The 21639-nt window shown below is 31.2% G+C and overlaps 1 protein-coding gene across 1 annotated transcript in view; it reads left to right on the plus strand.

The window, feature by feature from the left end:
- The window catches only part of haf (leucine-rich repeat and fibronectin type-III domain-containing protein hattifattener), a 54381-nt gene extending 33095 nt beyond the window's left edge, over nucleotides 1-21286 (plus strand). Inside the window, exons 10-18 of the mRNA XM_080170585.1 lie at nucleotides 4624-4854; nucleotides 5357-5541; nucleotides 5766-6134; nucleotides 6825-6935; nucleotides 7029-7044; nucleotides 7281-7448; nucleotides 7649-8069; nucleotides 8501-8647; nucleotides 19731-21286. Coding sequence (XP_080026711.1) covers nucleotides 4624-4854; nucleotides 5357-5541; nucleotides 5766-6134; nucleotides 6825-6935; nucleotides 7029-7044; nucleotides 7281-7448; nucleotides 7649-8069; nucleotides 8501-8647; nucleotides 19731-20098 — 2016 coding nt within the window. The 3' untranslated portion in view covers nucleotides 20099-21286. The remainder of the gene's footprint in view (nucleotides 1-4623; nucleotides 4855-5356; nucleotides 5542-5765; nucleotides 6135-6824; nucleotides 6936-7028; nucleotides 7045-7280; nucleotides 7449-7648; nucleotides 8070-8500; nucleotides 8648-19730) is intronic.
- Nucleotides 21287-21639: the final 353 nt, after the last annotated feature.

A 21639-nucleotide genomic window follows, 5' to 3' on the forward strand; every position in this document is an offset into this window, starting at 1 on the left:
CTTAAATTTTGATGAATTATTGTTGTTTGTATAAAATCATTTCTATTTGATTGAAATCTTTTAGATTAATTAATTTATTGGTAGAGGTCAATCGAAAAAACACATCATTGAAAATTAACAAGGAACATAACAAATGACAAATCAGAGAGTTGGATAAGACAGACGACCTTTAACAAATATACAGTGACATCGCTCATAACGTAGAATAAGCAGAACGTTGTTGACGTCAGAACAAATTTACTTGCTTGCCTAGACTCAGAGTTGTTTTTCTTTTAACATTTTACCTTATCGTCAAGGGAATTAAATTTTATATGATACTACATATGCTGTATTCAAGCTATTTCTACAACTCAAATGCCCTTATGTTCTCTCAATATGCAAAGAAAAAGATTAAATCTAAAATGAATATGCTTAATTATAAAGCAACACCTTTTTTCATTTGCTTCAGTCATATTAGTTGCACTGCTACTCTAACTTTTTTGTCTGCAAAGTTTTAAAAAATGATTTGATAAAATGAATTAAACTATCAAACAAAAAAATTTATTAAGGGATTTATTGAATATTCCTGTTGATTTTTGTTATTACTTTTATCTTACAAAATATGATAATGTATATTGTAGCTGGTATGCTTCATGTTTGTTCTTGTTTTACGTATGAACTTGTAATGCCATTTAGGAATTACCAATTTTATGGTAAGATAGAAAAGCATTTAAAATAAGAGTTGCCGCCCATTTTATTCGAAGATAGGTTTAACTATTGTCCTTGTATTTTATCGCTCTATTTCATTTACAAGGAGGTTTTCATTATTAGAGCACAGATTAAAAAAAAATTATGATGACTGATATTTTAATGTTGCGCATGAAGAAAAAATTTATATTTCTAACATTACGACCATATAGTGAATAACAAAACATTTGAAATACTGCGTTTTTTTACTGATAAATATAAATGCATGTTTTTGTAGGAAATGCAGTAAAAAAAAACATATTGATATTTTATATTAAAAACATTCTGTCCCTATTATACAAAAAATACTCTGACGTACTGACATGTATAGTCGCTACGCTGTTTAATCTGCACACATTCCCAGATAAGGAAGTTTGAATTCAGTTGATTAGATTTGAAACTCTTTTTAGGAGTTAGGCAACTCTAGAAATAAGTCTGATCTGTAGGTTGGTAGGAAATACTTAGAGGGTACGTAGTTTGGACGTGTAAGTGTAAGTCTTAAGGGTTTTTAATAAAGGCAACCAGAGATTGGATACACCTCCCACCCTTCTGCACGCTTCTATGTAATTATTGTGCATGATTGTCCTTGTTTGTTCTCAATACGGAATAATTGTCTAAATACCAACAATTAAACTTTATCAGAGATTTGTTTTGTTGCATACTTAACACAAACACCCAGGGATCTATAGGGGTAAGGCAATAAACGATAAATTGATGTACATCCCCAATGATGACACACATATTACCTCTTCTGTAGGTTATAATTTGAGGTTGAAACGTTTGAAACTCAACTTAATAAACCAACCAATAAAAATTAATTAAAAGTCCCTAACGAATAAGGAAACGTTTTTGTAAAACTTTGGGAACTAGTGTAATGACCAGCCCATTGTCCCCTCTCTCTCTGACTATTATCACATAACAAATAACAGTGGAGTAATGATAAATCTTAAGCAAATCTAGGTTGCCTCCAACTTTTCCGATATTTGAAATGATTAGATAAGGATATTGTTTATTTCATTATTTATATTAGTATAAAATATTCTCTTATTTATTTAGTTATTTGTGGAAAATGAACTTTAAAACCAAAATCTTCAATAAAATTAATTTGAACTTTTCAAAAATAAAAAAAAATATATTTTTAGTACATCTTATTTTTAAACCAAATATTATAGATTTTTACATCAAATATTTTTCAACAATTTTGACAAACTTAAATATCTATTTTTATCATATTTTTCCCGGAAATAAAGTTATTTTTGGCTTAGTCTTGATTTTTAAACAAAAGATTGAATTTAATTACTGGTAAATTGTAGTAAAATGTTTAATTTTGGCAGGGGTTTTGAATTAGCAAGACCAATGTCTTGTAAAGTTTACATTTAAGATAATAAAATAAAACATACTAAAAAATCCAAATAAAATAGTCATTCTCTTTTCTGTATTATTCTCTATAATAAAAAGTAGCACGATGTCTGACTGTCTATAGCTTAAGATCTCAGTTACCACTGAACCTATTATGCTGTACTTCTCAGAGGTTAAACCCACAGGTCCTGTGGTGGTTTTAAACTTTTTTTTCCTGCACCATCCTTATTCCTTGAAACACAGAGCCCCTTGAAACTAGTTTTAATAAATTAGATCAATCAACAAAAAAATCAGAAAGGTATTAATTATTATTGACAAAGGAGGACCTTGCCTATTTTGGGTGATTTTTTAAAGTAAGAACAAAATGTTATAATAAAGTATACAATAAATTTTGTAAAGCAAAATAATTGTTTTTAAAAAGTTAACAGGTTTTAAAAAAATTCAAATACTACTTTCTTTTTACACGCTATTTTGGGTGTTAAGATTTGTGGCATTTTTCAAAGTCATCCCAATTTTCTAGCTTTTCAAAACATGTATTGATGCTTTTTTTCTTTATCAAATAAATAAGGTATTTTCCTTTATTTGGTAGATAATACTATTGTATTATTATGAATGTATAATAGACATATGGTACCTGCCTTCTCTGTACATTACCATCCTTTTATTAAGTTATAAGCCAACACAAATATCTTACCAAACACAAATAAGGATAAATATTCTAAAACAAATTATATAACGGGTAAGAGGAATAATTTCAAAGATTTTATTAATTTCAGCTAAAATGTAGATACTTTTTATGGGGGAGTGGAGACTAGTTAGAAAAGTCAGTACTAAATCAGTCTGGTTGCTAAAAAGGCGGAAAATCTGAAGGAAGAAGCATAAAAAAGTCGACCTCTGTATAATTAAGTAGCCAGTATGACATGGCTTGGCAGTCAAACTCTTTTATGAATATCTTTTCAGTGAGTGGCGTGCACAGGGTTTTGCCAGAGGCGCACACAAAAAAAAATACACCACCCTTCTGCACGCTTAGGTTTTGACCTTTTTCTAATATTTCTAAGCATTTGTAATACAGAATCAGGAAGTTTCGTAAACCTTTTTTTCGTGTATTTTTTCATTGTTGACATTTTTAGCATTGAAATGATATTGGTTGCAAGCATACTAATTTATGACTGCTTTTAAGCCGCCTTTTCTCCTCTAATTTAATACTAAATATCTCTGTCATAGAGATCATTACAATAAATTAAACCAATGTCTTTTTAATAAGATTTAATTAGAAATATTTGCTATGAAATCCTTCGCAGTTGGAAGTTCATTTAGGAAGTAAAATTTCATCGAAAGAACTGTTTTGCCTTCAACTTTTTCGGTGTACAAAAGGACATAAAAAACAATGTTCATATTTTTTATTGTAAAACTTTATGGACAAAAATGTTTTTTCAGATTGAATATAATTTATGAACACAATTAACTCAAGATATTTTAATCTATTTCAAGACACTTATCTCAATTATTATTTTTAGTAAAAGCTTTATTTATAAAATTTTATAATATATAAATTTGTAAATTTAGATCTCATACTTAAACTTTAAATTTCTAAATTGTTCTGGTGCAAATATAACCAAATATATATTTTATATTTAACCTAAAAATGAAAGTCATATGATTAAGTGTTGAATTTTCCTTCCCTTCCCCCTCTCCCATTTTAGTTCTCAAGAAAGTATAAGAAATTTTGTTAAAGCCAAATTGTGTGTGTGTGTGTGGGCGAGTGTGTTCTAACATAAACAGTTATGCCAAGGAGAAACCATATGGTATGGTCAAACCAAGAACACACATACATACACACACACACGCACAGAAAAACATAATCTATGCCCTAAAATTTTACAGTAATCGACCATGTAGCTAGAAAAATTTCAAATTTATCTTTAACTACAATCTTTTTACCTTCACTACAGACCTTATTCTTTCAAGCTAGAATACTTAAAAATTGACTGAATTTTTTAAGATGCTAAATTCTTAAAAACGAAATTTTTCAATTTTAGAATATTTTGTACAAGTCATGATTCTTTTTTTAGCAAACTTTTATGATTAACGTCATTATTTGTATGTACAATTTTTATTTGGATCTTCATATTTTAGTAAAATACAAATTTGTACCATAATTAATATTATTATGAAAATACCTATGGTTTAATTAAGAGTTTTTAAAAAATAAGATATATTTTTAACATTAGGTAGTTTCAGTTTAAACGTAGGATGATACAAATTTTAAGGATTTGCTACAAATTGAAAGAATTTTTAATAAAAAATTTTTTTGGGTTAAAAACTGGAGGGGAAAAAAGTGTCATGCCATGTGACGTCGTAAAAATAATGGAGATGAGAGGAGAAGTGGGAGAGAAAACCCCTAAAAAAGATATGGATAATCCCTCATTTTTATGACGTCACATGGCTCATTTTTGAGACACTTTGTCCCCCTCCTAAAAACTTGATGCTCCAGCTACTGCACGATTTTAAATAAAAATTACACGATAATCTTTTTAGGTTCTGGATCTTGGATTTAACCTGTTGCGATCCATCCCAGAAAATGCCTTCCAGCAAATAGACACCCTGACCTTGCTTGCCCTGGATGGTAACCCCATGTCCTCAGTCCCGGAGGAGGCCTTCATCCACCTGAACAAGACCCTGAAAGGGCTGAGCCTGGGAGGCAGGTTTATGGTGTGCAACTGTCAGATGGCCTGGGTACCCAGGTGGATCAGGGACTATGATTTACAGGTAATTTGCACTTATTCGGTATTTATCGGAAATGATTATTTAATAAATATCTATTTCAATGATCAATATGAATGTATTTTAAATTATTTGATAATTCTCTCATACATACTTGAAACTATTAAAAATTGCAAACCCAATGTTTTATATACACATATTCTCGTGTATTATATAGAAGTGTTAAAACTTTTCAATTAATGATTTTAATCTTAAAATCCGGTGATTTAGTTATCACCATTTGGATGGATTTTTTTTCGTGTATTGTCCATCCCTGGTTTTTTTGTCTATTTTATTTGCCCTGATACACTTACTGCTTATTACAATTTTTAGTAAAAAAAATTAAAAATTAATATTCAAATATGATATATTTAAAACAATAAATGATATATTTGAATATAAATTACGCATGTATATATGTAACTAAAAATATTAATGAGAAGATCTCTTTATATGCTTTTAGAAAAAAATTACTTAGTGGTAAGATTTTAATTATTAATAAATTTAGGTGACATCACGTGAGCGGAACCCACAGTTTTGCGGCAACCCTGTATCTCTACGTGAGCGAAGCTTCTACCAACTAAATGAAGATGACCTTCGCTGTGCCCCTCCGTCGACACCGCCACCACCCTTCACAAAGCCGCCCTTGACTGTTCCTCCACCGGTTGTGGTGTCCTCTGGTTATGCACCCAGGTAAAAGTTTTGTTTTGTAAGTATAGGCAGTAACAAGGATAGGAAAAATCAATTAAAAACGCTTAAATTCAAATTCTTACCAATAGATCATTTTAAATACGACATAATTTTGCAAGATTTTTATAAAGAAAAAATGTAGCTTATTATCCATTCACCTAAACCTATTTGTCAGATATTATCCAATAGTCAGTTTTTTTTTTTACTATAATACGTTTACTATTTAGGTCAGGCTCTTTACCAAGGGAGGAGAAGCCCGCTCCTTTCCCAGAAACTGTTGTCAGATCATCAATTGGAGGTGGAGGAGGCGTGTCCAATGACGTCATCAACTCCAGAGGAGAGGGCGGAGTCAAAACATTCCCTCTAAACCCCAACCCGCCGGTCAATATAAACAAAGCTGGCCTCCTCCCTGGAGATGTTATCCAGAAGGTTCAGATGAATGTTGGAGCAGAGGTGTTTGCTCCCCCTGCCCCCGACAATTCTATCCGCGACAATGGAGCTCTAGTTGGCCGCGGATCGACGCTGTTGTCTGCAAGCTCACAAGACGCGGCAACTAATAATAATCAATTCCAGTCAAAGCCCAGATCATTGAACAGGTCCATACAACAAATTCATGAAGACTTTATTTGAACCATGGAAAGTAAACGAAGTAGCCGGTTTCGTCGGATTTTCACAGTAGCTTTTAATAGGTTATTTTAGGTTTGGTAAATGTTAATGATTGCTCCGCAGTGGATAGAAATAGGAGAAATCATACTGTGAAAATACGACAAAACCCGCTACTTCGTTTTCTTTTCATTGTCCCTTTTTTTAAGAACAACACAAATTCATCAAGTCATTGTTTTTTCCTGACGAAGCCCAAAATACATAACTTTTGCACCACGTCGTCTTCCTGTGACGTCATAAGTGAGGGATATGAGAGGAGAAGTGGGAAAGAAAATCCCTAAAAAAGAGATGAAAAATATGACGTCACAGGAAGACGACGTGGTGCAAAAGTTATGCATTTTGGGCTTCGTCTTTTTTCCTGATATATAGGCTCGCATAAGGAAAAGTAAAAAGCGAAATAATTTCATAGAATAATGTAAGGGTAAAAAATGAACTGATTTTATGTATTAACAACCTAAATTTTCATCATAAAGCTTCACCTTTAGCAGATAATTTCAACTCTAGAGTTCAACTCCATTGTTATATCATTTCTCCTATGGGGCAAAAAACAAGCAAAGATATTGGGGTAATATACAAAATTTATGAAATTATTCAAAGTCTTTATTTAATTTGTGTATGCCCAGATCTAATTCTGTTGTTGAATCTCGGCCCAGTGACCTGAGACTTGGTAGTGGTGACAATACTGACTACATTGCTCCTGAGGCCATGGTAGAGGATGTTATTGTTAAGGAATAGTAACTTTTAAGACATTAGAATATTTAGAAAATTTTATTAGGTTCTCTTAATTGTGTAATATTATATACAAAAATTACATGTTACAATTAAAGCAAAGATATATTTATCGTCAATTATGCTTTCCCTAACTCCCTTCGTTATTGTTGGTACATTTCAATTTATTTAACCTTTTCATAATAAAAAGTTTATTATGATATTTCAATTGAGATCTTTTAAATGATCCTTCTCTATCTTAACACCTAAAACATGTATCCCAAAGAGGTTATTTCTGCCTGACAAAGTCATGACTTTGCTATTTCAAGATAATATTATAAAAATTGTTTCTAAAGTTACTGAATGTCCAGGAAGCCTACAAGGAGGACAACAGTATAATCATCAAATGGGATTCTGAAACTACAAATATTCTGGGATTTAGAGTTATTTACAGGTTGTTTGGAACTCCACAGTTCAAGCAAGGTCCTCCCCTGGCTCCTAGTGAAAGAGAGTTCAAGATCAAGAATGTGCCAGATAATGTAAGTAATATTGCATTGTTTTTTTGTTTTTTTTATGGCCAGTAATCAGTTGCTCGTTATACAGTAACTTTACCGCAATTTGCGATTGTTATTAGGTTCTACATTTGTTTTTGCCATTTAAAAAGGGCAATGAAACAAGATTTTGCCTGTTTGCCTCTAAATTAATGAATCTTTAGAATTACTAAAATTTTATTTATCAGGAATGCATTGTGGTGTGTGTAGTTTCCTTGGAGGAGGTTGACATCACTCCTGGCAACGTCCAATTCAAACACTGCAGGGAGATTCGCACGGAGGGCGTTGGTGGAGCCAGACGGCTGGACAACGTCATCATTCCCGCCTCTACCGCAATCGTTGTTTGTGTTGTTGTAGCTGTCATCATATTTATTGCATGTTTGAAGTCAAGCAATAGGAAATCTAAGAAATTATTAGAAGATAAGCCTATCCATACCTTGTCTATGTCTATGAACGGATTAAACATGGCTGGTATGGGAGGTGGTCCTGTGGCCCCCCTGGCAGGATTAGCAAGCTTGGGTCTAGCACCCCCGAGAGAAAAAGATTGGGATCAAGTGTCAATGTACAGTCAGAAGACAGACAGAGGACGCTATAATTTTGAACGTCAAGGTAAAATATTTTTTTTAAAACCAATTTCCAACAAATTAAATAAACCAAATGACGTACTATGTTTATTTCAACAGAATAAAATAAAATTTATTTTTATATACATTTTAGTGTTTACTCCTACGCTAAGAATTTTTAAAATAATGTATATACATTTAAGATAAATCTTATACAAATAATATGATTCGAAGGAAAGCTATTTTTGGTTCTAGAATATAGATAGATTAACATTTTTAAACATTCAAAAAATCAATATAGTATCATGTCATTTTACAATAAATTGCAGAATAGATATATATTTTGTCTTACTGATGCGCATATTGTATTTGCGGATAACTTACAGACATTGTAGTTGCTGTGCGTTAGTAGTATTTACATGTATTAAAAAATTATTAAATATCATAAAATTAAACTCCGTTTTGTTGTTGTTGCAGGGAATATGAACGGTGGGTACGTACCTGAGGATGCCAGATCTCACATCTCTCAGATGTCTACCAGGTCCAGAGCCAGGTCAATGGCGGATGGGCGCTCAGAACATGGTCTTTTCAGCTATCAGGCCAAATATAACAGCAGTAGAAACGGTAAAACTTTAATAAGAGAGATGTAATTTTATTTTTATGGGGGTGTAAACATACACCTACCTAGGTGTCCAAACCCTCCTACATAATCACAATACTCAAATAAGCGGCGTCAATTAAATGGCAATTTTTTTCACATTTGTTGTATACGGTTGTAGAAAGGTGGGAAAGATCCTTGCCAAAAGGATGGAAACCTTAATTTTGCAAATGTGCACTCTTCTGGTTTATGTTATCTGATGCTATAAAGATTAAAGTAAAATAGTAATCAAAATATCCCTTTGGGATAGAGTTTAAATTAAATAGAGTATATATTTAATTTTCCTTGTGTTAAATATTCATGATCTCATTATATTTTGTTGTTAAGTTGTTTATTTTTTTTCAGCGTGGCATAAAATTGAACTGTAGTACATTTAAGCTAATAATCTTATGTACTCTTTAATAGTCTTACCTTGAAAAAAAGGACTGTGTAATCGATAACGCATATATTATTTATACTTTTTTTGGATAAAATTTTTTTTGTTGCTGAATTGTACTAAAATGGAACAAAGCACTTGTTATAGAATCAGCTAATAGGAACACAATAAAAATATCTAAAATTGTTTTGATACATTCAATAAATTTAACGTTTAAGTGGTATCATTCTGAACTTAAAAAGGTAAAATTTTGAATATATAATATCTTTTGGCAACCTTTTTATTTGCTGTCTTTCAAAGTCTTTGCTTTATATATTTCTGCGTGGTTACAAAAAAATAGCTGCGTAGAATTTACAATATTTAGAGCTATGACAAGGTGTGGACGTATGGACAACCCCTAGTCTTTAGAGAAGCCCTCTTTCTAACATAGATGACAGCATCCATAAAAGCAAAGATCTGAAATGGTAGGACAAACGAACATTAACAGTTGAGTGTAAAACCGAATAAGCATAATATAAATGTATAAGTAGACAAAATTTGTAAGTAAATTTGTTGCAAAACTGCTTTAATAAAGGATACAGGATATGCTTTAAGGACAGACTTACATTTTAAGGACTTTATTTTAGAGATGCGTCGCTTATAACATTGTACCTTGCTGAAATAGGAATCAGTATTTCAAAAATCGGATGAAAAGGATAATTATATCATTTTAAAAAATTGTTATCATAAAGGTTAAAAATTAACATGTTTTAAATGGACATAATTATAAAAAAGCTTTGCTTTTGAAAAGAAGGAATCTTAGAATATCATCTTAAGTAAACATTAGTCCCCTGAAATTGTTTACCTTTATTGTTGTAACTAGCTGATTAAATTCTGCGCACAATAAGACAACAAACTTTACCACATCTCACAGGTAAAGGAATTGGTTATTTTATTATTAACTTATTATAAAGGACTAATCAAAATTCACTAAAGTCTTTAAAGTTTTTAAGCCAACGAATAAGAAAGCATTATTATAAAACCTTTGGGACTAGTGAAATAAACAGCCCATTGCCCCCCTCTGTCTCTGGGCAAACCAATATCCGAGTCAAGATATTTTAAATTATGAGAGGTATCTACATTTGTCTTATTTACCATTTCCATTCCTCTGAAACTTTTCCTTTCTTGATGCAATTTATTCAATTATCAGGTCAATATTTCAACAGAATCACCAAGACGTATTCCCAGGGAGTAAGGAAGGGGACAAAGGGCAATTAATACTATTTTATAATTGTGACTCTTTAAGGTTGAAAACCCACATATTTCCAGATAAAACGAGTATTTTCAATATATCAACTTTTATTGGAAAGAAGGTGTATCAACTTTTTTGCTTTTTATTTAAGATAGCTAGCCGGTTCTTACAGTAAGTAGTAGATGTAAAATTTTTCATAGAATTCAGATATGCAATCGGTTTTTTTGTAGACCTCTTATTTTTTAAGTAATTTAAGTTTTTTAAAAAAATAATTAAGTCGGTTTTAAGGTACTAAAACGCAACAAAATAAAAGAGGAAAATGGCCAGTATGAACAAAAATAGTAAGATCTTTAATTTGACACCTTACTTTTAAAATTCTGTTGAGTAATTATTGAAAAATCTATTTTTTTAACCTCAGTTTAATAAAAACTTTAGACCTAAATATTTTCTCAAACAGACATAAAAAACATGGGTTCATATATACCTTTAGAATCAGAAAAATATTACGAATCTATTCTAAGCAAAATTGAAAAAGTTTTATAAAACTATAATAAAAAAAATAAGTTTATTTTAAGAATCATAATTTTCGGCTTTAAAGGGTTAGCTTGAACCAAACCTGAACAAAACCTAAACAAAAGACAATGCAATGTAGCAGATATTTTTTAAACACAAGAAACAATAAAGTATTTTTAACTGCATTGTTTTGAAGTTTATAAACAGACTGATGCATATTTGTTCATAATTTTTCATTCTTTACATGTTCTTTAATATCACTATATTTATTGTAGTATCTATTGTATATATTGTATGAATGTTTTCCTTTTTTTCTGGCAATTCTATAGGTTAATTTTATAGGTTAAGCTTCCCGATTCGTCAATTTTTGCGATTTGTGATTGGCTAGTTTAGTAGTTACAATTCTTAAAATAAACTTTTTATTTTTTCCATTTTTTTTTACAATTTTTTTAAACTTTTTAAATTTTGCTTAGAATGAATTCATATTATTTTTCTCATTCTAATGGTATATATGAACCCATATTTTTTATGTCTGTATGAGAAAATATTAAGGTTTAATGTTTTGATTAAACCAAGGTTAAAAAAATAGATTTTTTCAACAATTACTCAACAGAATTTTAAAAGTAAGGTGTCAAATTAAAGATCTTACTATTTTTGTTCATACTGGCTATTTTCTTCTTTTATTTTGTTGCGTTTTAGTACCTTAAAACCGACTTAATTATTTTTTTTAAAAACTTAAATTACTTAAAAAATAAGAGGTCTACAAAAAAAACCGATTGCATATCTGAATTCTATGAAAAATTTTACATCTACTACTTACTGAAAGAACCGGCTAGCTATCTTAAATAAAAAGGAAAAAAGTTGATACACCTTCTTTATAACTTTTTGAAGTGCACCATCCTCAAAATGATACTATACTAGAATCCTTTCATTCTCGAGATCAAAACCCTTAATAACAATTTATTTCCATAATTGTTATAACTTTGGAAAATTTAAAAACCAGACTATTGTCCTTTTATAACTACTTGTACCCAAAGTTTTGTATTGAAATAATTACAAAGCTTAGACATGAAAAAACTTTAAATAATTAAATTATAAAATTTATTAAAACAATTACCTTCCTACAGATCTTTTAACACAAGTTATTTTATATTTAACTAAATAAAAAAGAGATACCTTGCGACAAAATTTGGTACTACATAAATAAAAAAGTTGAGAACATAAGTACATCTTAATTTTAAAGATCTTTAAAGTTCAAGAAACATATTTTAGGATAACTGGTATCAGCGCCTCTAGCATCCAGGACAGAATAATAGTATAAAACCATCTTGAGATTTTAAGTTTTTACATTAAAAAACCTTGAACAACTAAGGACTTCAAATATTTTCCCTCAAATTTAGAAATCAATCGGATCATTAATTACCTAAATATTAAGCTAAAGACAAACACTTTCTACTTTAGATTAAATCAATAAGAAATATCTAACATGTCTAAAGTAATGAAAAGAGCTAACCGTTACGGACGTACGGAGGGCGGGACCTAATTTTAGAAAAGCTTCGCTCATAATAACTAATACTTATCTTAATATAATTTCTTTCTACAACACACTAATCGGAATAAATATTAAACAAGAATTAGATATAAAAAATGTATTAAAATGATTCAATTTACAAAAGTTAAATAATTTCAAAATCAAAATATTCTGTCTGCTTGCTATTGTTTATCTTTTGTTAACGCGCTAGTTTGCCACGAGATAATGCATGATTTCTGGTGACGTCATTCATAATTAGTACCCAAAGTTGGTTAGAAACTGCTAAATTCTGTACATTTTCCAGTACCCAAATTCTGAGACTCCTAAAAATTGAATATTCAATCCATTGTCCCCTCCCTTACTCCCTGCGTATTCCGCAAAATTCTACAATAGGGTTAACATTAATTCGTTAAAAGTTCATTTTTTCATTATTTATTTAAAATTCGGAAATTTTCTAATAATTTTTTAGTTATGCCTATATTTAAGTTTTTAAATGCCTTCTAAGTCAGTTTAGGTTAAGGTTACATTCTGTGTAGTTTAGAAATAATTTAGGCAAGTGGAAGGAGGATTGTTGATAACTGTCAAGTTATGGGATTTAGGAAAACATTCAAGATTAGCTCGTTTAATGAATACAAACAAAATAAATACCTTTCTTGAGTATTGATATACTTTTGGAATTAATCATTTCGATATTGTAAAACATGCCTAGTATCTGTAAATGTTTTTCTTTGTTTTGTTTTTTGAATCAGTCAATACCTATTATTTTTGTTAATACTTAATAAGCAACAATGATGATTTCACTTGACATTTAAAGTACGTTAAATAATTGAAAAATTGAGGCATACAAAGCGGTTTAAAAGCTTTCGGACCGCTATAGTTGTTTTGTACATAAATATGCTCCAGAATTAATCGAATATTGACAAGAAAAATCTGCTAAGTAAATAACATTTCTCCCATGGCGTTACGGACGGACAGACAGACAATTAGACAATAGGAGCTTCGTTTCTAATAAGAAATAAAATTTCATGAAACAATAACAGAATATAATCCTTGTATAAAAATAACTATATGTCTAAGTGTAACGAAGGATATCACTTACCACTGAACCGACATGGTTATCCTTTACAATATAGTATAAGTCCTTGGAACGTTCATAAATATTTTGGGAGGGTACCACCACCCTCCAAAGAGAAATTGCACTTGGGGCGATAGGATAAGTTTATGATTTTTTTATGTATATTCCCTTACCTAAAAGACATGTTTTTTTCTAGCAATTTACATTAAAAACTCTAATTAAAGCTCACAACACCCTATATTCCTAACTTGATAAAACAACACAACTCTTGTTGTCTTTTGATTTTAGTTTAAAGGTGGTGTAAAATTTTCTATTGTATCATCCTCCCTCCCATGAAAAAGGTTTTATTCTATGTGATGGGGAGGGGGGGGGGGGGAAATATTCTTTTTTTTGCCTTTTAGCCTTTTAGCTGAAGAGATGAGGATGAATAGATTGGAGATATAAATGGGGGATATATATTGGGGATAGGGATATGAGAAGGGATGGGGAAGAACGGATAGGGATTAGAAGGCACATAATCAAATAATCCCACCCCCTTAAAACGCCCTTATTTAAAATAGGTATACATGTATATAATCAAAATTACCCCCCTATGGGCACTTTGATTTAGGAGGGGGGGCGAAATTTTGCAAATGTTCAAAATGCTCCCCTAGACAAAGTGCTCAAAAATCAGCCACGTGACGTCATTAAAATGAGAGGGATGAGGGGAGAAGTGGGAAAGAAAAACCCTAAAAAGGAGGTGACTATATTTTATGACGTCACATGGCTGATATTTGAGTCACTTTGTCCCATTACAACTGTAACAGAAAATTAAAATGGTATAAATTTGCTGTTCCTTAGTCAATAAAGCAGTTACATAGAAGTTGCGCTTTAAATGTTGTACCCAAAATATAATCAACAATTCAAAGAAAACTCGAAACCTCTTTGGACATAAAGACAATTTCGGTTATAACTATTGAGTTGCTTTGCCTATGATAAAGTGCCTTCCAGACACCAATTTTAGAAAGGCTTCGCTTTTAAATTGGTGAATATTATAGCTGGTTGTTAATTAGAAAGTTAAAATACAGTTTTTTAAAAAGGGTGTGATTTATGTTTCTTGTTTAAAATATATTGTTTGCCCATAACTGTCTAATCAAACAAACTTTCTTTTTGCTTACACTACAAAACTGTTTCAATAGTTCTTCACTATGGGATTTATAAAGTTGATTCATAACATAGTTTAAGTCTGGCATTACTGTGATACATCCGTTTTGAATAACATGAGGACCCAGTGTGTATTAATACTTCCTAGGTCACCCATAATACGGTATCTTTATTCAAACAGTAATTTCCAGTTTAGGAGAGTTCCTTTAAAACAAAAATGAAATTGTGTCAATCAATTAGTTTTACTTTTCATTGAGGGAGGTTAACCTATGTGGTTGATATTAACATACTATTTTAAGTGATGCAAATGTAACAATAATAGTTATTTCTCGCATCGTATTATAAACGGCTTTCTGCGGATATAGAATGTACAATTATGAGATTAAAACTAGTTTTAATCTTATGATTGTACATTTCTATATTCGTAGAAAGCTGGATATAATACGATGCTAGACATAGTTTTTTCGTATGGATGAGAACCGGTTCCTATCCACCGGATTCGAATGAATACGAGAAATATATTTATAATATTTTAATTATTAGCTATATTTTTTTGTCAAGAAAACTAAAATTTTTCATATTTAAATATTTCTTGTACTCTAAATTAACATAATAGATTTTCAAAAATATTTGGAATAATAGTTAAAAATAAAATATTTTAATCTTTTTCCGTTGCGTATATAGTATATACCACTTATGAAAATGGGTCAAGACGCACTTTCAACATGCACCAGTACATAATACGGTGTTGTTTTTAAAACCATTAACTGTACTTTCTAAATTTAAACTAGAAAATATTATGTTTTACATGTATGTAAACATATTTGTTTTATATAAAAATAAGTAGATAGCAGGCAATAATTTAAGTTCAGTATCATGTCAATATTATTATTGGAAGAATAAGTTGATTATGATTTTATTGGATTTGTAGCGGAGTAAGATAATCATCCAGTTATATTTGAGTCTTCAGTAAAAGTATTACTTTATTATACCTTTCCGTGCTTATATGCTTTTTTCTCTACTGGGAGGAGATTGGAGTAACTAATTTAACTCAAGACATTTATAAAGCATCACTGGAAAGTACACAAATAAAAATTTCTGCTTCCTTCTGTTATATTGGTCTAAGGAAACAGCAAAACTGAAATTCGTGCAATAATTTGCCTCTTTAACATTCACTAGCGGCTTCGCCCCTAGCCTCTAGGGGCTTCGCCCTATATAGTTATGGGAAGTCAACCCTCCTTAATAGAAATATTAAAAAAAAATATTCTTTGTAAAATTAAACCCAGGTTGTGCGCTTTAAGCACAAAAATTTTAATTTGTACAAATTAAACCCAGGTTGTTTGCCGTATACACAAAAATTTCAATTCGTAAAAATTAAACCTAGGTTGTTCGCATACACAAAAATTAAAATTAAAAAAAAATATTTTTATTTTTTTTTGTCGGAGGGGGGGGGGGGTTGGATTCATGGGGGCTTCGCCCCATGTTGCAGTGGGGTTCCCCCACCCCAATTACTGGTTTTTGTTTACAAAAATTTTTAAAAATTAAAAATTTTGGAAGTGGGGATTTTTCTTATTTTTGGGGGGGTTGGGGTGTCCCACCCCCCCAAGAAAATAGCTTAAAACCACCAAAGGACCAGTAGGTATATTCCCAGAAGGGTAGAGCCCAATTTGATCAGCAGTTACTGAGATTTTACAAAAAATGTAAAAGAAAAATTTTGGGGGGTTTTTATTTTTTTATTTTTGGGGGGGTTGGGGTTGTCCCACCCCCCAAGAAAATAGCCTAAAACCACCACAGGACCAGTAGGTATATTCCCTGAAGAGTAGAATCTAATCGGTTCAGTGGTTACCGAGATCTTAAGGGACAGACAGACAGACGGACAGACAGACGGACAGACGGACAGACGGACAGACGGACAGACGGACAGACATCAAGCTACTTTGTATTATAGATATTAGGATCAGTTCCAATTTTATAAATATTAAAGGTCAAATCACTTCTATAATATTTTTCAACATGGTTGACTAATTACATAGTTGCGAATATAAATACGAGTATTTGTCCGGCCCTTTGCATGAATAATTTTGATGTATGTTTTTGACTTTGAGCATTTCTGTAGAAGCGCTTTTAAGATATCTAAACCTATTTTAGACCAATTGGACCTGGCGGGTTAGAAGGCCAACCTTAGAAGAAAAAAAACTACAGCCTTTTTTTAATTTCTTTTCTTCTAATGCCCTCCAAAGCTTAAACTCAGGCAATACTAAATATATTATAAAAAAACTTACAATTTATTAGTAATAAAAAGACTTTAATGAAATACAGGCGGACAGATCTCAGTAGTGGAAAAGTTTTGATTTTAAAACCCCAAATTTGGTTTGAAATAAGATTTGGTGTGAATAGAAATGGTTCGGATTAAATATTATTATGGTCAATATTTTTATCTTTCCAAATTTGATGGTATTGACGCGAGAATAGGGAGCTTTAGTTCAAAGTGAAAAAAAAACATGAACATAACATGCTTCAACATCTAAAATAGTTTGATAATGTTTCTAAATTGCTAGTAAAGAAATGTTTACTGCACAAATAAGTTTTAAATAGTATGAGGCGCTTGTCAATGAAATAAAATGTCCATCGAACGATATAATTGCAAAACTTACTTTGAATAACAAATATAAAATAGCTAAACTCCAAGAACATCTAAGCTTTTATTTGGGGGGGGGGGGGGTGTGATAAAATTTAAAAATATGCCATGACGTTTCCTTACGCAGTGAAGTCAATGCTCTAATCATAAAACAGCTCATATTTAATGACTTTTTGTGCAATTTCCCTCAATAAGGTAATAAGATCCTATATAATTTGACCTTCTGTTATTCTAAAATACGATAAACCACAAATTGCTTAGTTTTGTAATTACTATAAGTTTTAAAGTATGGAGCTTGAATTGATTATTATTTCCATGTGTTGCTAATCAAATATTTCCTTTAAAATAACCTAACTGGAATTATGGTTTTATGTCAAGCGCTATAATAATTAAAAACTATTATAAATGAAATTGTTTACAATGCAATGTTACGTATAAATAAACAAACAAACTGAACTAAAGCCAAAAACTACAATGCCAGTTAAGGCTCTCTTAAAAAAGGTAACGTCCTTTAATTATAGGAGAAAATTGCAATCTTAGAATATGACTTTACTTCTATATCTATTTATTTCCAACACTTTTCTGATATCTTAAAACAATGTATTTATGAAATAGAATAGTAGATTATAGGTACAAGTGAACAATAGTTCATTCAAAAGACTTAATAAAAATAAATTTACTAAGTAACATATTTATCATGCACTGATTTTCTCGGCAGTCAGGGTTTTAAAAATCTTAAGGACAAGCGAAATAAACTGACATTTTACCTCACCAAACTTGTTTTACCCCCGCTATTGAGATTTTATACCCACCCCAAAAGTACAAATGGACGTCGTTTGTGTACACCTCCATCAATTTCTACACGTCCATGAGTACAAGACATGATAGATCAGGGAAAGGTGTGAAAAAATAATGGCAAAATAAATTAAAGAATTATATTTTTTGTTCATAAAAAATGCATTATTTGCATATAAAGTGGAACTCAGGTAACCGGCGCTAACAAAGTGCCTTGTTGTTAATAGACCCTAACTCTCTTTATTTTTGGAATAAATTGAAACTAAGGAGAAGATAGTTTTTCTAAATTGCTTTAGGTAAGATTAGGTTAAAGTGGGTACTAGAAAGGCCCACAGGGCTAGGGCCACTCGCAAGGAAAAAAACTACTCCCTCCCCCCTTTCATATTTAATTTATTTCCAATCAGTGCTTAACAGGCACTTTATGTGATAGCAGCGAGGTCAAATAGCTACATAACTTATCTGGGTCCATACAAAATATCTTGGTTGGTCCAGACGTTCAAGAGATCTTAGCAGACATACACACAACTTCCTTCTATGTGAAATATCAAGATTCTCAATTATATTTGTAGAAATGATCTTTGGAAATGATGTTGGTTGGGGGGAGGGCCCGGGGGGGGGTCAACCTATTCTTCTGAAAATTGGTCTAATATACAGATCTAAAAATGAGACAATTATAGATAGATTGAAGTTTGTCTCCAATGATAATACACAGAATTAACTCTTTTGTAGACTAAAGCGTTTGTAAACTCAATCAAAATTCAATTAAAGTCGCAAAAGTTGTGAAGCCAACGAATAAGAAAACGTTATTTTAAACTTTGAGGGCAAGTATAATTAACAGCCCAATATCCCCTCTCTCCCTACTAATACTATCCCAAAAGCATTAAGATTGTATGGGGGACAGTGGACTTAAAGAGAAACTGCTCACCAAAGTTTATAACCTACTTCTGTTATTCCTAGGGAGTGCTTTTCTTAATCATAATTAGTGATTACATAAATATATTATCTAATGTCCTTTCCCTTAGAATCCCTGATATTTTTACATCTTTTTCTCATGAAGATGAAAATATAACGGTTTTTATAAATACCAACGCACTTTCTCTTTTTTTAACAAGTTTCACATGAAGCAATTTCTTTAATTCAATAAATTTTTACCAAAGATAATAATACCCAGAAGTAGTGCAGTACTAACATTTTTTTGCTAATGGAAAAATAATAAAACCTGTGATAAATGAAAATCGTTTGCTGCTTAAAAAGTCCATTCGAACCTACACAACAAAGTGAGAAAGGTGGCGGAAAATCATATGGATAGCAAATACAGTTTCTTCGCCTCTAGGGGAAGTCAAGAAAACAGCTTTAGACCTTTATAAAGCTTCCCTGAAAAGTACAACCCATTTAGACCAGTAATGACCTAGATCTTAAGCTTCAGACGAAAAACCTTATTACTTTGTGATATAGGATATCTTATATTAGTCTACATTATAAATTATGCGAATTTGTTTTAAAACTGAACTTTGTATGACAAATAATAATCTGATTTTAGATTGTAAAGGACAGAGAAAATACTTTTGTCATCTTTTCATACCAGTTCTAATTTGTTAAATTTATACTGTCATCTTATTTTCATTATTTATATGCAGCTTTCATAAGGGACTAAAATTACCTAGCATAAATTGTATTATGGTTTCATATTTATCTTTTCAAAATGGGTAAATAAATTAGAACGAAATATTCATTTAATTTTTTTTAGATCTGCGCGCTTCCCGCCAAAGCCTTGTAGATGACGGGCGCAGATCCCGCGCCACCGCCTTGAACCGCTCCATGAGCAGAAAGTCCATCCGTCAGTCAACCAGATCTCGCTCCAGGTCACGTGATAATTTACACGGCGGCGACAGAAACGGCGGCGCTGGCTACCGCTCCTCCCGTTCCCGCGACGCCGGCGATCGCGGCAGCAGCGGATACAGATCCCGAGGCTCAAGAGATGGGGACAGCCTGCCCGATAGCGACAACTGGGACACAACTACGGACAACAACTGGACTGACTACGACCAGGACGTGTACACGGTCAGGCATGGTAAGATCAACGGTGGAAGGTACAGAGATGATGTCAATTTATAATCAATAATTTGAGAAGACTGCAGGCGCGAGACCAACAATTAGCCAGAGGATATTGTTATTAAGTATGAAAAGGTCTATACATCTAGCTAGTTCACACCCATGAACCAAATGAATTATGTATAGAATGATTACACGCTTCTTAAATTTAAAAACGAATCCCAATATTTGTAATCCTTACCAGTGATCCTGTTTCTGATTATAATTGTGTGACATATACAAACTGAATATTCTCGTTTTCTTTAACAGAAAAAAAGTAATCGACAACAAAAAGTGAATAAGTGAAAATTTAACAAACAAAAACACTGTTTAAAGCAATTTCATTTTTGTTTTGATTCTCTTGTTTATATAACCTACTACTTACTGCCTTGTAAATTTAGTTACCTTTATACATACATTTGATTTGGCTGCAGATAGACCACATCAGAACTATTTTAGATTGGATTACTATCAGAAATGGTTTCTCATGGTCTATTTGTAGCATTATTATTGACCGAGTAAAATTAGAAATTATGAATATTTAACATTTACTTTTTCACTAACAGTGAGATAATATTAATATTTAAAATTGATTTTTACATACCTATGCATATTTTATGCAAAAAAAATAAAGTTGTAATTAGCTGAAAAATTACGTTTAATCATTAGATCCGCACTTACGATAATATGGGCTTTATATGAACAAGTACATATTAATTCATAGTAGTACATGTACTTTGCAACTAAGTGCAATATCATTTTAGTCGCCACTTGCAAATTATATTAAAATGTTTGATTATATAGCTGTATGTAATATGTTAAACTTTACAGTAAGAAAATAAACTCGTATTTGACAATTTTATTTTATCTACTAACATTTTTGTTTATCAAATTAGGCGGAATCTCAAAGCCTATTCCCTTATATTAGGTATTTTCGTCTATATCTTAATATATAGTTTAATATATAGAAATAGAGAGGATAGCCTAACTCATATGTGATTCCTAGCATTGTATAAAAGTTAAATTTTTATTTCAACAAATTTCGTTGCTGAAAGAAAATTATTTTATTGTTCACTACTTTGAAATGTTATTACTAATATAAGCATTAGTGTATAATTGTATTGTAAATATGTACATTACATTGTCATACTTTTTTTATATTTTATACTTGTACATGTAAATAATTAAAAGAAAATAAAGTAATCAAAATTTTATGATTGTTTTCATTGAGAGTTGCATTAGAGCGAAATAAATATTTGGGGGTCAGAAATAGGGTGCGCAAAAAAAAATGCGGACATTTTTAAAATTGAAATTGTGCGGCTTGTGTTAATAGTAGAAAAATGTTGCGCATACCATTAGAACCGCTAAGAAGTCTATTTTTTGGAGATATAAGAACGATTCCTGTGCTACTTATATTAGTAAATATTAGACAATAATTCTTGCAAAAAGACGTGCGTACATTTTTAAAATTCAAATTGCGCGGCTTGTGTCAATGGCAGAAAAATGTTACGCATACTGTTAGAACCGCTATGAACTGTATTTTTTTGGAAATATAAGTACGGTTC

This window comes from Acartia tonsa, chromosome 1, assembly GCF_053477335.1.
Source record: "Acartia tonsa isolate MP-2025a chromosome 1, ASM5347733v1, whole genome shotgun sequence".
Classification (NCBI taxonomy): Eukaryota; Metazoa; Arthropoda; class Copepoda; order Calanoida; family Acartiidae; genus Acartia; species Acartia tonsa.